The sequence below is a fragment of the Phlebotomus argentipes genome, unplaced genomic scaffold, assembly GCF_947086385.1.
Source record: "Phlebotomus argentipes unplaced genomic scaffold, Phlebotomus argentipes genome assembly contig_5, whole genome shotgun sequence".
Taxonomy (NCBI): Eukaryota; Metazoa; Arthropoda; class Insecta; order Diptera; family Psychodidae; genus Phlebotomus; species Phlebotomus argentipes.
Window position 1 is genome coordinate 8534360 of NW_026776165.1, and position 14563 is coordinate 8548922.

General features: G+C 45.3%; 2 protein-coding genes and 1 non-coding gene across 3 annotated transcripts; all 3 read left to right on the forward strand.

Annotated features, from left to right (window-relative positions):
• The first annotated feature begins 4323 nt into the window (after nt 1-4323).
• On the forward strand, nt 4324-8338 carry LOC132255687 (uncharacterized). Its single transcript, XM_059751804.1, has 3 exons — nt 4324-4775; nt 4835-7995; nt 8066-8338. The coding sequence occupies exons 1-3, from the start codon at nt 4407-4409 to the stop codon at nt 8283-8285; spliced, it is 3750 nt and encodes a 1249-aa protein (XP_059607787.1). The 5' UTR covers nt 4324-4406; the 3' UTR covers nt 8286-8338.
• Nucleotides 8339-8484: 146 nt separating this feature from the next.
• On the forward strand, nt 8485-8556 carry Trnac-gca (transfer RNA cysteine (anticodon GCA)). Its single transcript has one exon. It is a non-coding gene; the product is annotated as a tRNA-Cys (tRNA).
• A 703-nt stretch (nt 8557-9259) lies between these two features.
• Nucleotides 9260-11629, forward strand: LOC132265821 (TGF-beta receptor type-1-like). Its single transcript, XM_059766602.1, has one exon. It carries the CDS (start codon nt 9264-9266, stop codon nt 10842-10844), a length of 1581 nt encoding a protein of 526 aa, XP_059622585.1. The 5' UTR covers nt 9260-9263; the 3' UTR covers nt 10845-11629.
• Nucleotides 11630-14563: the final 2934 nt, after the last annotated feature.

Here is a 14563-nt window from a genome sequence, read left to right on the forward strand (position 1 = left end):
GAGTGCTCAGCGAGTGAGAGAGAGACACTTTTCGCGAGATGCGATCATCGCCGAGTGAGATGAACAGTCTGGCGGCCAATCAGATCGTCCCATTCAGTCGATCGCTCTCGCTCGACTGAGACAACTAGCTGATTGCCTGACTGTAACCCGACCTTTGTGCAGATCCTCGCGGATTTTCATCGCTTTCCTCGCATTTTTCCGGCCACGATCGCTCCTATGATACCGACTGAGCTTTTTTTAAAATGATCTCCGTGCTTTTCCCCACCGAAATCCTCGCACTGTGCTGATCGGCACAGGCTCAATATGAGCATTTTCTAAAAATAAGACCTTTGCAGGAGAGATCAGGGGTCCCTGTGGATTCCTGTGGGTGATCGTGCGGATTTCGCCGCCGTCTCGCTCGCACAGTGTGCGTTCGCTCTTGGGGACTGCCCAAATGCCATATTTAGACCAGCCGATACCATATATGGCCACATAGGCCTTATTAGGTGATCACAAATCCCACCTTCTTCGGCCGATCGGACTAATGAGTGCGCGCTCTGCGATCGCGACTTCACCCAAGTCCCACTTTTTGGGCTTTGCAGCGCGCACACATCATCTTGCATAATGCCGACCGATGGCTAAGATTGGGAAATCCACGTGGCCGAAGAGCGGCGATCTCGTGCGTGCCAATGTTTTGCATTCGTTCACTGGGCCGGTGACCTATTATTAGATCGCATTTCGGATCTTTTGTCACCCGTCGCGCTTTTGTCCCGAAATTTTGCCAACCATCGCGAGACGGTGTGGGCGATGCGTTCCTATTTCACAATTTTTCCGCCTTTTTCCTCTATTTCCACCAGACACAGCTTCTGTTTTCGTCCGGAAGCCGTCTCGCATGTGCCACATTCGCTGAAGTGGGATCATATCTGATGACCGAGAAGACTTCGATATACAAAGTGGAAACCTTTATCGCCATTTACGCGTCTTTTTTCAGTTATTTCTTCGCAATGACCAAAATATCACCGCCACGATCGTAGGCGAGCCTGAAGATCAATAAAGCGCGATGTTGCAAGACTATGACCACAATTTGGCAATTTGGAGGTTCTTGCCGATTTTTCATTCTGTCTGAAAATCTCTAAAATGAAAAAAAAACCATGATCGTGATCAGCAAACGAAAATCCTACTGTATTGACCATTTCACACGTGCCTCAATATGCTTCCTCTTCCGCTCAAATATTCTTTTCTTTTCAATTTCGCCTCTCTCACATTACTTTTACGATATCCGCTCTTTCATTAGCATTTGAGCGCAGTGAATTTTAATAAAATTGCTCAATTTTTTCCCTCCACTCCTTTTTTTACGCCTTTGATGATCCAGCTTGGCGTGAGCTCAAAACGCGATTGCAGATTGCGCGATGACAAGAAAATCAGAGATCCGTCCAGATAGCAATTTATCATTCACCGCACACAGCCTGGACTTGGGATATACCCCATGGGAGATGGTCAGGCATTCCCGTGCGCTTCTCCAAGCATGGTCATGGCATTTCGCGATGATGCGACCAAATGTGGGAATGAAATCAACAAATTATGTCGCCAGCAAGTCTTCAACGGTGACTTGTGGCTGGGATTCTCAACTGCAACTTCCTACTTTGAATTTCAATTGCTGCCACTTTTTCCAATGCGCGCAATCTTCACGTTTTCCCGCGAGAGATCGTCACGCAGCTTGACAGCGCGCATCAGCAATGCCGCAATAGCTGGTCTAGGAAGGTGGCAAAAAAAATTGCTATAGAAAAATGGACGCAATGATATCTTTGGAGAAATAAGCATCAAATCACCGCCGAAATATCGCGAAAATATCAGACATTCCAATCCTTGTCGCAGATTGGAGGCTTTATGCGTTATTCATTGCACGATGCGATCCGGTAGTGGAGAGATCTTTGACCTTTCGAACTCGTTCGCCCGCAAATTGTTTTGGAAGACACATAAATTGATGCTGGAGAATCACAGATCTTGGGATATTTGACTGTTACATGATCGATTCCTCAATTTCTGGAATCTTAATAATAATAATCTCATTTAGTCATTTTATGCTATAGTAATTCTCTATCTCACTTTCTCTAATTGAATAATCCATGAAGAAATGAGAGAACAATAGATTTGGAGTAAGAGTTCTAGAAAAATTCTGCGGTTTATAGTTGAATTTGTTTGTAATCCGTTTTTTCGGAAATAATTGGCCAGTTTTGTGTTCTCCGGATCATAACAATGATACTCCTTATACTCGGCTAGAAACTGCAGGAAATTTTGCATTGACAGAGGCATTCCTATCAATTACAATCATATTGAAGAGACAAGTAAGAAATTATTGGAAATTATGTGATAATTCTCCGGAGAAATCACTCTTTCTATCCCAGAAGCTTCAACTTGCCATCTTCCAATAAATCTCAATCCGCTGATGTCACATGATCTCTACTCGAAATTCCGCACTGGACATCGTCTCCTGCAGGGTAAATTTTTACGATGTCTACTCATGGTGAATTAATACGCGGGAACGTAAATAAAAATTCATGAAGATGACAAGTATTTGAGAGGAATCCATCAGAAGATGCTCGGGAGTCTGGCTGGAAAAAAGGGAGAGATCGCAGAGAGAATTGACCAAGTCAAATAAATAATTCGTAATAATAATTGTCTCAGGGAGTTGTCTTTCGTCATTGCTGAATTCCATCCTTCGTGGGCTGACGCACCAGAAGATGGACATGCGAAGGAGATGCGCTTAAGGGATTGAAAGTTTCGCGAAATATTCGAGCAATCGTCGCAATGTGATCATATCGTTCGGGTGAAGCGAGAGGCAATTTTGCGCGAAAGATCGCGCAACCTTTAGGCAAAATGGATAGTAAATCGCCAAGAGTTTCGCATACTTTCATGCATTTTTGTGCGCGCGGGACGAACTGATCGGCAATTGATCGTTAAGCAAGACGACACGGCATCCGAGATTCACCCATAATGTCATTGTTTCGATGCAGAACACGATTCTGCGATGAGATGTGTGTGTGTCTTCTGCTCCCGCGTGAGTTTGGCGATGGACTCCAAATTGCACTCGAGGCGGACATTTATTAATTAATTTGAAATTTTTCTTGGCACGACTCCGCAAAGTCCAGTGGAGGCAGCTTTTTTGGCTAACCGCATCTTGTGGCTCTTTGTGGAATCAGAGGGATTTTTTGGCTGGACTTCAAATGACGCACGCATTGCACGGCACAAAAATGCGTGCACTCGCGGAATCGCGACAGACACTCTGTCGCTCAGGATCAGCGAAGTGCGATGCAAAAAGATCGCGCGCGCGCGCGCGCGGGGGAAAAGCGACAAGAGTCGAGATCGCCAGAGAGAGAGAATTATTCTTCCCGAGTGTGTGCGTGCCCAGAATCGGGGAGATCGGGAATGCTGCACATCACTTTGAATTTCAAAGTGCCTCAGCCAGTGCGCGAGTTTTTCTCCTGCGCGAACAATTTTCATCATCAGCAGCCACTTTTTCTCCCACAGTCGAGATCGCGGAGACATTTCTCACGCAGGGAATCACCAGATGCTCAATAACGGTGATCGATGGTGATCTCAGAGTCATCATTTCGCATAGATTCCATGGCAACTGCGCGCGAACAGCGCTCGAGCTTCGATTGGGGATGAGAAACTGGACTCGAGAGATGTTAAATAGTCAAGAGTTCAGCGACAATATATTAGTTTATTATATTTTGTACATCATGATCTTTATTATACCTTCTACTTCATCTTTGTTTTAACATGCCATATTCTTCTATTCGGCGTTATTTGTGCAAATCTATCTTGAGAATATTACTGTATGTTGAAGAAAAAGCAACAGAATTCTTCAAGGGAAGTTCGGGGAATCAAATTCCTTAAAGCAGAATGAGAAGAGTGTTGGAAAGGTTGGAAAAGTGACGAAGAAAATAGCAATTCTGCTGACGTGCATTATCAGTTGAAATATATGAGATTTTATAGATTGGAATTAATTTGGAAACTAAAGAAAGATGGAAATAACGAAAAGTCAAGGAACAGTAAATAGAGATGAATAGAAATTTGTCAAATAATTTCTAACAGTGTAGAAGAGCGCGGAACAATTAAAGGGAAATTGACGTGATTAAGCCGAGTATTGGCGCTCGCTAATAGCATTATCGGACGCATATAAAAAGAGAGGAATGCACTTGCTCATCTTCTTATCACCAGTTTATTGCCCAGATTATCGCCACATTTTTTGCCCAGAGAGAGAGAAATTTAAATTGAATTGGTTCCACTGGTTCCACTGGTACCAGTGGCGCTGCAGTCAAGTCCCAGTAAACTCCGGGCTGTCAAAACGAGCGCAGAAGTTTTAAATCTCATGCGTATTTTTTGGATTTTTCCTAGGCAAACAGTGCGGAAAAGGCGTGAAAATGAGTGAGGCGAGTGTTTTCCAGTTAATAAGCGACCTGTGCCATAGCATTATTGATAAGAGCGCTAGGAAAACAGGAAAAATCATATCGTTTCGGCGATGCCGCGCGAAGGCTTTCGAAATTTTGTTGAAATCATCCGGAAGTCCCTCGATTGCCACTGATCCTGTCCGGGACTTGGACGTCCACCTTTTCGACATGCGAATGAAGGCCACTACGATGTTTCACCGGCGAAGGAATGACGAGTTGGAGAAGTGCCTTGAGGGCATTGAGAAGGATGAATATTTCGAGAGCGAGGATGGAAAGGCAATCCTGACATTTCTCCACCACTTGAGGGCCACAGAGCATCCTGACACCTTCATGGCTCTTCTGGTGAGTGCCACGATGTCCTTGAGCAGAGTGTTTGTCATTGATGTGCCTTGATTTTGCAGCCAAACTATCCTTTCGGGCTGTTTTCCGCCCTCCAGAGCGCCCACGAGACAAATCCCTACTGCAAAGTGAATCCAAGAGAGATGTTTAATTTCCCGGATCTCCTGGATGTGATGTTGCCGAAGAACAGTCCGTACCTGAAGGGATTCAACGCGAAATTGGGTGGTGGTATCTTCACGCAGTCATTCTTAGAAACTGAGGCATTCTTCCGGAGACCATTGGAAGACATCCTGAAGCCCAAATTCTCGGCAATTCCCAAAGAAGTCACTCAGGAGGAGAAATTGTCAATACCCAATAGTATAGTAGTGCCCAATAGTATTCTCAGCTGCCCGAGGAGTGAGAGAACGGGAGAGATCCTCGCCCTGGACGATTTCCTTTGCGATCTGCGGGCGCTTTGCATGGGCTACAGATCTGATAGCTTCATCTTTCGTGAGAATCGGTTGGAGTTCCGCCCGCAGAAGCGTCTGAGAGTGGAGAATCTCACTGTGAACACTCTGCGTCAGTATATTCAGCCATTCCTCGAATTTGGTACCTGCATGAAACGCCTTCTGCTCCTGGTCGCTTCCGGCTCGCCAGCCATGCACGAGGGATTTATCTTTCACGCCTTCAGTATGAGCGTGGACCAGTATTTGTCACATGTGCGTCTGTTATTGTCGCTGGAGCAAAAGCAATCCCTCCTGGCGTTCTCGTGCAAGATAGAAAAGATTGCCGATCAAGTGACAGCACTGGCGAGGATTTGTCACGTCAATCCGAACACCAGAGAACCGCCGAAGGCTTTGCCATCCGGCGCGCAGTTGCTGAAATATCTTCTGTCTGAGGCCAGCACAACTATGCGGAGTGAGATCTTCCTCATGCTGAGCAATATCGTGGTGAAGTGCATGGAATTCTACTTGGCGCACCTGGAACAGTGGATTTTCGATGGGAAGCTCCAGGATCCGCACGGGGAACTCTTCATATTCTTCTACGAACAATACGAATATGACACGAAGAGGTTCTTCGATAAAGCCTACGGTGTACAGAAGGATCTCATTCCGGACTTTCTGCAGGATTTCGGCGAAATGATTGTGCTGTGTGGAAAGTACGCGATGCTCCTGAAGGCTTTCAAGCCACTACATCCGCTCTTCAGCGTTCCGAAGCCCAGTCTTTGTGTGTGTCTCTCGGATTCGCAAGTCTCTGCGCTCAGGAGGAATGTGGAGAGCTACTCAGCCATGGCTTCGGCTGTGTGTGGGCCCAGAATCACTGTCGAAGAGATCCATCGCAGAAAGACGGAGAAGATGGAGACACTGAAGCGACTGGTTGAAGAGAAGAGACTCGAGAACCTCCAATTATGGGAGATTGAGCGCATGGAGGCCAAGCGTGAGGCGATTCGAGCAAAGCAGGAGCAATTGCGAGAGCTCAAGAGGCAAATGGACGCCGTGAAGGAGGAGAAAGAAGCGAGGAAGAGGCAGGAAGTAGCCCAGGAACTGATTCATCTGGAGCAACAGCGCCTGGTCGAGGAGGAAGAGCTGAAGCGTGTGAATGAGGAGCAGTTGAAGAGGATTCAGGAGTATCGGGAGTTGAATGAATTGGCTGAGAAGAAGTTGGCGCGAGTTTGCAATGAGAACTATCAAAGTGGCATGAAGAAATCCGACTCGGACATCCTCAATGCCAATGAAACCATGTCCGAATTGGCCAGGAATCGAGCCAGAGTGCTTGGATCGACAAATTTCAGTGATTACGAGAACTGTGACAACCGAAAGTTGAATGTGAACTTGCCCGAGGATCAAATGACGCCTTGCCAGAGAAATAAGCTGAAGGTGATGAGTCATGAGTTCAATATTGATGTGCCAATGGACACGCAGCTGAGCAGGGCGATCCAAGAGGAGACCATGACGGAGCTGGAGAGGAATCGCCGCAGGATTCTCTACAAAGACCTCAATTCCAACACTGATGAGCATGCGGAGGCCAACAGGAACAGCTTGAGTCTGTGCTTTGAGACGGAGAGAATGAGGAATCGCCGGAAGATTCTGGAATCGGAGTTTGACATCGCCATTCCGACGAAGGAGAAACTCACACCCATGAGCACAACGTCAGACTGCACAGAGAGCTTCGCTTCGGCATCTGCTGGGGAGAAATTCTCGACGCCTGAGGAGGAGGTGAAGGAATTGCCTGCAGAAGAGGAGATTCCGGAGGAAATTGCGTCACTGGTAGATGAAAGTGAGGCCGTTGATGTGGAGGAAGTGAAGATTCAGGTGGAGGAGATGGACTTCCTCGAGGATATCATGCAGTACAGGACGTCAATCCTCACCAGCTACCAGGACAAGCCTCCGGAGATTGCCAGCGATGATCTGTCGAGACTCAATGCGGTGTCCATGAAGGAGTTCCTGAGGCTGTCCGTGGTCATTCCTCTGGAATGCCACATGGCGATACTCAATGGTGAGATCATGAAGATCTTCCTCGAGGATCTGGACATCCTGGGCCACTGGCAGAGCCTGAGAAACTACTTCCTCCTGATGGACGGCGAGTTCGGCAGTCACATTTGTAATGGCCTGATCGAGCGTCTGGAGAGAGGCGCCCGACCGGCGGAGTTGCTCAACTTCCACACGCTGCACGCCATTCTGGACACGAGTTTCGGCGTCAGCGTGGCCGGCGGTGACAAGAACAGCGACCGGTTGTCTTTCATCGTCAGCACGATTCCCGAGAAGTTCGATTTCCTCTCGCCGGACGCGCTGGACGATCTAAAGCTGACTTATCGCGTGGAGTGGCCAGTAAATCTCATCCTGAGTCCGGAGACTGTTCAGCAGTATGACAGTATCTTTCAGTATTTGCTCAAGGTGCGCCGAATGGGGTGGATTCTCGAGAATGTCTTTCAGCATCTCAAGGATCTCTCGAGGAGGCAAAAGAGAGCGAAATCTTCACCGCACTTCCGTCATATTCAAGTCATGCGGCACAAGTTCAGTCACTTTGTGCTCACGCTGCAGAATCACATCAACACGAGCGCTCTGCAGGCGTCCTGGCAGCACCTGATGCAGGATCTGAAGGACGCGCAGAGCATGACGGATCTGTACAGGAAGCACACGAACTACATCAAGCGCATCAGATTCATCTGCATGCTGAACAAGCACAGCGCGCAATTCTACAGTGCCATTCACGATGTTTTCAAGCTCATCATTCGCTTCAACCGGTGGGAAATCAGTGTTTTTCATAAAAGGCTTAATCTAAAAGATCTATTTTTGCTGCTTTTTCTTTTATAGTATCCTGAAGAATGAGCCGTGGAAGAGAAGCACATCAGATTTAATTCATCCGCGATACGATAAGTTGGTCAAAATTGAGGAGAACTTCGACAAACTCATGCGCCACATAATCCTGATGGGATGGAAAATTGTCTCTCGCGGCTATCAAACAGAGATCGGCGAATTCATCTTCCTCTTGAACTCGAACGAATATTACGTCTCTGAGAGCGAGTTTAAGTGAAAGTCACTGTAAATGGGAGCAAATAGAGAGTCAGAAGAGTCATGTTGATGTTAAATGCATATTTGAGTGTTTCTTTGGGCAGATTTGAGTCAGATAATGAGTGGATGGTGGGAATTTTTCCAGGAAAAGTGCGAGTTTTCACGCATGAAAGCGATTGACGTGGAGAAAGTGTGGTGAATTGGTAGATTTGCCAACAGCTGGGGGTGTAGCTCAGTCGTAGAGCATTCGACTGCAGATCGAGAGGTCCCCGGTTCAATCCCGGGCGCTCCCTAATTTTTATACTTTTTTACACCTATAACAGTGCTTTTTTGTCCACCTCGAAGACTCTTGAGCTGTTTGGAGGTGAAATATTAAGGAAAATCTTCCCAAAAGCATGTCAAGAACGCAAAAAAGATTCTTTTTTTTCATCCACACCTTGAGTAAATGCATCCAAAAAGCCTCCCGAAAGGCGGATTATGTCGCGATTAAGTTCAGCATGGATGAAACATTATGAAAATACCGGCAAATCATCCATAATATATTTTATGGGTCAAATACGTAAAGGACACTCAGGAGAGAAAATGAAGACTTTTCTCATAACAAAATTCTGATATAATTGACGAAATCATTCACTTTTCGCATTCTTTTTGGATAGTAGAAAATTTATGTTTCATCTGTGTTTCACTTATTCGAGACACGAATCGTCTGTCGGCTTTTCGGATGCATTCGGCAATATAGTGCAAAAAATCACTCAGTGTTTATGTTTTGACGTTTAGTAAAAATTCCTTTTGTGTTTTGATACTTTCTCGAGTAATTTTGCGAGATATTTGAGAGTTTGCGGGTCTTTTTGGTTGTATCAATTTTAATTCTCAGTTTCACGTCCTCCTTCTTATGTTATAAGAACATTTCTGAGCCAAGGAATGAATGCATTGTGAAGCGCACAAGATTCCTTCAATGGAGCAGAAATAGTGGCATTTTCAGCATTTGTGCCAAAGCATTATGGGTTTCTTGAGACAAATATCGAGTAGTGTGCTGATTGTGGTCATTTTGACTGTTAGTAGCGCAATTCCTGCCTCAGTACTCAGTCAATTGGAGGTCAATGACTTTCCGGCGAAAACCATCATCCGGAGAAGAGTCTTCGACGGCCTCGGCGGCGCTCCGACTGATAAGCCAACGATAAAGTGCTACTGTAATCACTGCTCGCGCAGCACGTGCGAATTGGGCCCCATGTGCTTCACTTCCGTGGAGCTGAGGAACGGTCGCGAGATTCTCACGTACGGCTGCCTGGAGGAGCCGAACCACCTGGACCGACAACTGCCAATCCAGTGCCTCTCGTCCAAGGCGAAGCAGAGGGAGTACAGCGTGAAGTGCTGCGACACGGACCTGTGCAACAACGAAACCATGGCGGAGACCGTGAGGGAGAGAGTCGCCGAGGACACGTTGGAGATCAACTGGCACATTGCCGTCTACATCGTGGCCGCTGTCTTCCTCCTCTGCTGCATCGGCTCCCTCCTGTATGTCCTGTTGCGGCGCCGGAAGCGCTACAGCAGCATGCGCTCCTTCGCCATTGACGACTCCGAGCGCGACCGCATCCTGCACGGGCACACGCTTCAGGACATAATCGAGCTGACGACGTCCGGCTCGGGCTCGGCCGGACTGCCGCTGCTTGTGCAGCGCTCCATTGCGCGCCAGATTCAGTTGGTGGAGATCATCGGCAAGGGGCGCTTTGGCGAGGTGTACCAGGGCCGCTGGCGCGGTGAGAACGTGGCCGTGAAGATATTCTCGTCGCGTGAGGAGTGCTCGTGGTTCCGCGAGGCGGAGATCTACCAGACGGTGATGCTGCGCCACGAGAACATCCTAGGCTTCATCGCGGCGGACAACAAGGACAACGGCACGTGGACGCAGCTGTGGCTGGTCACAGATTACCACGAGAATGGCTCGCTATTTGACTTCCTCACGCTGCACTGCGTGGACACGCACACGATGCTCACGATGGCGCTGTCCATCGCCACGGGCCTGGCACACCTGCACATGGACATCGTGGGAACACGCGGGAAGCCCGCGATTGCGCACCGCGACCTCAAGACCAAGAATGTGTTGGTGAAGGCCAACCTGAGCTGCGCCATCGGCGACCTGGGCCTGGCCGTGCGCCATGACGTGAAGAACGACACCGTGGACATTCCGGCTACGCATCGCGTGGGCACGAAGCGCTACATGGCGCCCGAGGTGCTCGAGGACACCATCAATCCCACGCAGTTTGACGCCTTCAAGCGCGCCGACGTGTACGCCTTCGGCCTGATCCTGTGGGAAATCGCGCGGCGCTGCAGCGTGGCCGGCGTGCACGACGAGTACCAGCTGCCCTACTACGACCTGGTGCAGCCCGATCCCGCCATCGAGGAGATGCGGAAGGTCGTGTGCACGGACCGCCAGCGCCCGCGCGTGCCGTCGCGCTGGCACAACGACGGCGTGCAGCACAGCATCGCCAAGGTGATGAAGGAGTGCTGGTACCAGAACCCCGCCGCGCGTCTCACCGCGCTGCGCATCAAGAAGACGCTGGCCGGCGTCAACCCGACAGACTAGGCGGATTTGATGATCCTATTCGAACCTCCTTCATTATCACGCTATCAGACATAGAACTTTACTCTCGAATTCACGAATCCCAACTTCCCTAGCATTGTTTTCAGTTTGAAATGGATTTAAATTGAAAGGAAAAATCTTAATGAGTGGTGAAAAGTAGAAATTGATCAACTAGAATATTTGAAACAACACAAAATAGTTGTTTAATTTAACTGGAAGAGCAAAATTCTGGAATATTGATGCTTCATAAATTCGTAAATTTGTCCAGTAGGATCAAGTTTTCTACCGCAGTTTCCTACTATTTTCGTACATTTCCAGTGTCAGAAGAAAGCGTGAACAGCAGAAGAATGTCCTCTTATTTATCGTGAATTCATTTTGCTGAGAGAATGATTTCATGTCTGATAAGTACTTTATATCATAAGCGTTGAATTTGGTGGATTTTGGCTGATTTCTGTACTGCATTGGAAGCTATATTCACAATTGTTCTTCTATCCAGTGCAGAAATGAGCGTTTTGGAATGTAAATGAATAGTGGTAAATATGACACACAGAGTTTGTAATTAGAGTTGCAAGAACTTATAAGAAAGTATTTTGACTTGTACATTTGATATTGTAACCAATCAGACCATAGAAAATGGTCTCTAAAATGCAAAATTTTGACTTCCTCAGGAGTGCTTTTTCGTATTGCAAGATCTACTGCACTTTTATACACTACATTATGTATAAACTTGTTTTTGTTTGTACAAAATAAGTAACTTTTGTTAGTGACTATGACTATTTATCATTTTGAAATATAGAATGTAATATTTTATACGTGAATAAATACTTTAAACATAAATAATCGGATATACAAGAAGCCCTAATATAATTATAGTCCCTATTATTTATGTATAGACATTTTCCTTCACGGCAAGCTTCTGTAATATGTTGTGTCTCCATAGTGAATGTCAGTTACCGTTTTTGATCGTTTCGAGACGATTTGTGTTGCGCACAGCGATTAGGAAAAGACGCAGTATAGAAGCTATTGTTTGTAAAAATTTTTGTTGTGACGGTTAAACATAGTGCCATCCGCCCAGCTACACCGCGAGGAAAAGAAGCTCTTCTGGCCTCTTCGTCCTTCTGGTTACCTTTGCGGGTGGAAATCCTGCACAACATTATTATCAGTCAATAAAATCAGAAAGTTACGAGAGTTCAAAACACTGAGATAATAAATAAATGAATTTTCAAAATACTACAAAGAGTCACAACGAAATTTTAACACAGCTCTTTTTCGATGACAAAATCATAAAATATATTGTGACATTAAAAGTAATTATATTGAAGATTTTATTACATAGGGTGTTGGGGAAAGTGTTATTTAGACGAGATAAAGAGATATAAAGAGATATAGACCTATACCCAAATGTTGCATGGAAACAACATTATTTCCTCTCCGGTCAAGGAAACAACCCACCAGCGGCTGTTGAGCATTTAAGAGTGTCAATCAATTTGAGGTAAACCTTCTTCAAATCTCCGTAAGAATTTTCCTCGACGTTCTTCATCAGGCGATTGAAGACTTCCTTCGAATACTCTGCATAGATTTGCGGTAAATTCATATCCAAATACAACTGCTTGATGATGGCTTCGTCCTCCGGAGTGTCTCGTCCGTAGTGATTTTTCATGATTTCCTTCTGCGCCGGAGTCGCATTTTCCAGACACGCGATTGCCAACCAACGACACCTGCCCTGCTGAATGTCTGTCCCGACTTTTCCGGTGATCTTCGGATCGCCAAAACAATCCATGAAGTCATTCTCAATAAGATAAAAGTACCCCAATTCACTGAGAATCGGGCGAGCTTTTCTGATTACTTCTAAATCTGTGTAACCAGCCAAAGTCATTCCCAGGACAACCGGAAAATAACTTACACTGTATGAGCTGGTATTCATTGCTATGACTTCATAATTACTCATTGTAATATTTAGTAGCTCATGAGCACACTTGATGTCCAAGACTTGACCCAAATATACTATGAAAGCAGATTCGTTGAAGAGTTCGAGAAGTCGCATGAAACAGTCGAGATGACCGAAATGCGTCCTCAGAAGATAATGGACACAGGTCTCAATCAAAAAAGCATCGTTTATGGCCATCATTTGAACGTCTTCCAAAAGATACCAACAAGTCTTGTTCCTTCTCGTTTTTCCACTGTCCATGATGTCATCAGCCATGTTGATGCTATCAAGAAGCTATACGAAAAGCAGCTTAGTGTATCGTTATAGAAATTTAATAATTCTTCCAACGGTTCTAATACTCACCAGTTCTACACACCATCCCAAGTAATAAGCCAACTTCAGGTTCTCCGGAGTTTGATGGGAATCTGGAGTTAACATCTTGTATGTTTCTGCAACGATTATGCCTCCATACTTCTTTCCTCCTTCGGTAACGTAATCTAGAACCTTTGAAAAAATTATTACTATGTGTTATAATATTTTTCAATATTTGTTACCTTTCTCAACTGTTTTCCATGCTCAATATGATCGATTGTGAGAGCTTTAGCTTCAAGTTCATTCGCAATTTCCGGGTAATAAGACAAGAATTGATCTAGTTTCTTTTTAGAAAGCAACTTGTCTTCTGGTATTTTGACGTAAGACAAATTAGGTTTACTAAAAGCATATAAGAAAGTCAAATATTATAGTTATACACACAAAATTCAATAGATTTTACTGTAATTTATGCTCACTCGACAAGAACTCTGTCTTTGAGGTTTGGAAAAAGTCTGTATTTATTTTTATAATCATCCAAATAATCAAGATTTTTCACAGCTGAAGTTGTTGAAAAGAATTTTGCATTCGAAACTGCTTGGACAGGAGCACTTAATTTAAGTAAATTCCACGTTCTCAGTTTCTGAGCAAATGGCAAAACATTTTTCCAAAACATTTCCTTCGCCCAAAATCAATAGATACTTCACTGCAAATGAAAGTCACTTTCCAAAGTCAGACACCGTACTGGTCATCTGAGAGAATTGCTTCTTTATATTCTCATGCATTGATACCCATAAAGTGTTAATCATCCAGATAACCTTATTATCTGGATGCGTCGGTATCATGAAAGCTTTTATAGCAACGTTATTGCATCATAAAACCAACCATCACCAACCGAAATTGGTGGAATTCTTTGAGACCACCAGATATTTGCGACACGTGTCGTTCAAGCAAAATCTTCTAAGAAGTTTTATTCATTTATATAAACTGCTTCAATCTTCATGAAATATAATTGCTATCCTTTATGCAAAGACAAATACGCACATATGCATCTATTAAGGAAATAATCCACCAGCGGCTGTTGAGCATTTAAGAGTGTCAATTAATTTGAGGTAAACTTTCTTCAAATCTCCATAAGAATTTTCCTCCACATTCTTCAACAGGCGATTGAAGACTTCCTTCGAATACTCTGCATAGATTTCTGGTAATTTCATATCCAAATACAATTGCTTGATGATGGCTTCGTCTTCCGGAGTGTCTCGCCCGTAGTGATTTTTCATGATTTCCTTCTGCGCCGGAGTCGCATTTTCCAGACACGCAACTGCCAACCAACGACACTTTCCCTCTTGAATGTCTGTCCCGACTTTTCCGGTGATCTTCGGATCGCCGAAACAATCCATGAAGTCGTTTTCAATTATATAAAAATATCCTAATTCAGTGAGAATCGGGCGCGCTTTCTTAACGATTTCCGGATCTATATAACCAG

Coding starts and splice junctions, on each gene's coding strand:
- LOC132255687 (XM_059751804.1), top strand. CDS start 4,407: ATGAGTGAGGCGAGTGTTTTCCAGTTAATAAGCGACCTGTGCCATAGC. Junction 4,776..4,834: donor ACACCTTCATGGCTCTTCTG/GTGAGTGCCACG, acceptor TTGATTTTGCAG/CCAAACTATCCTTTCGGGCT. Junction 7,996..8,065: donor CTCATCATTCGCTTCAACCG/GTGGGAAATCAG, acceptor TTTCTTTTATAG/TATCCTGAAGAATGAGCCGT.
- LOC132265821 (XM_059766602.1), top strand. CDS start 9,264: ATGGGTTTCTTGAGACAAATATCGAGTAGTGTGCTGATTGTGGTCATT.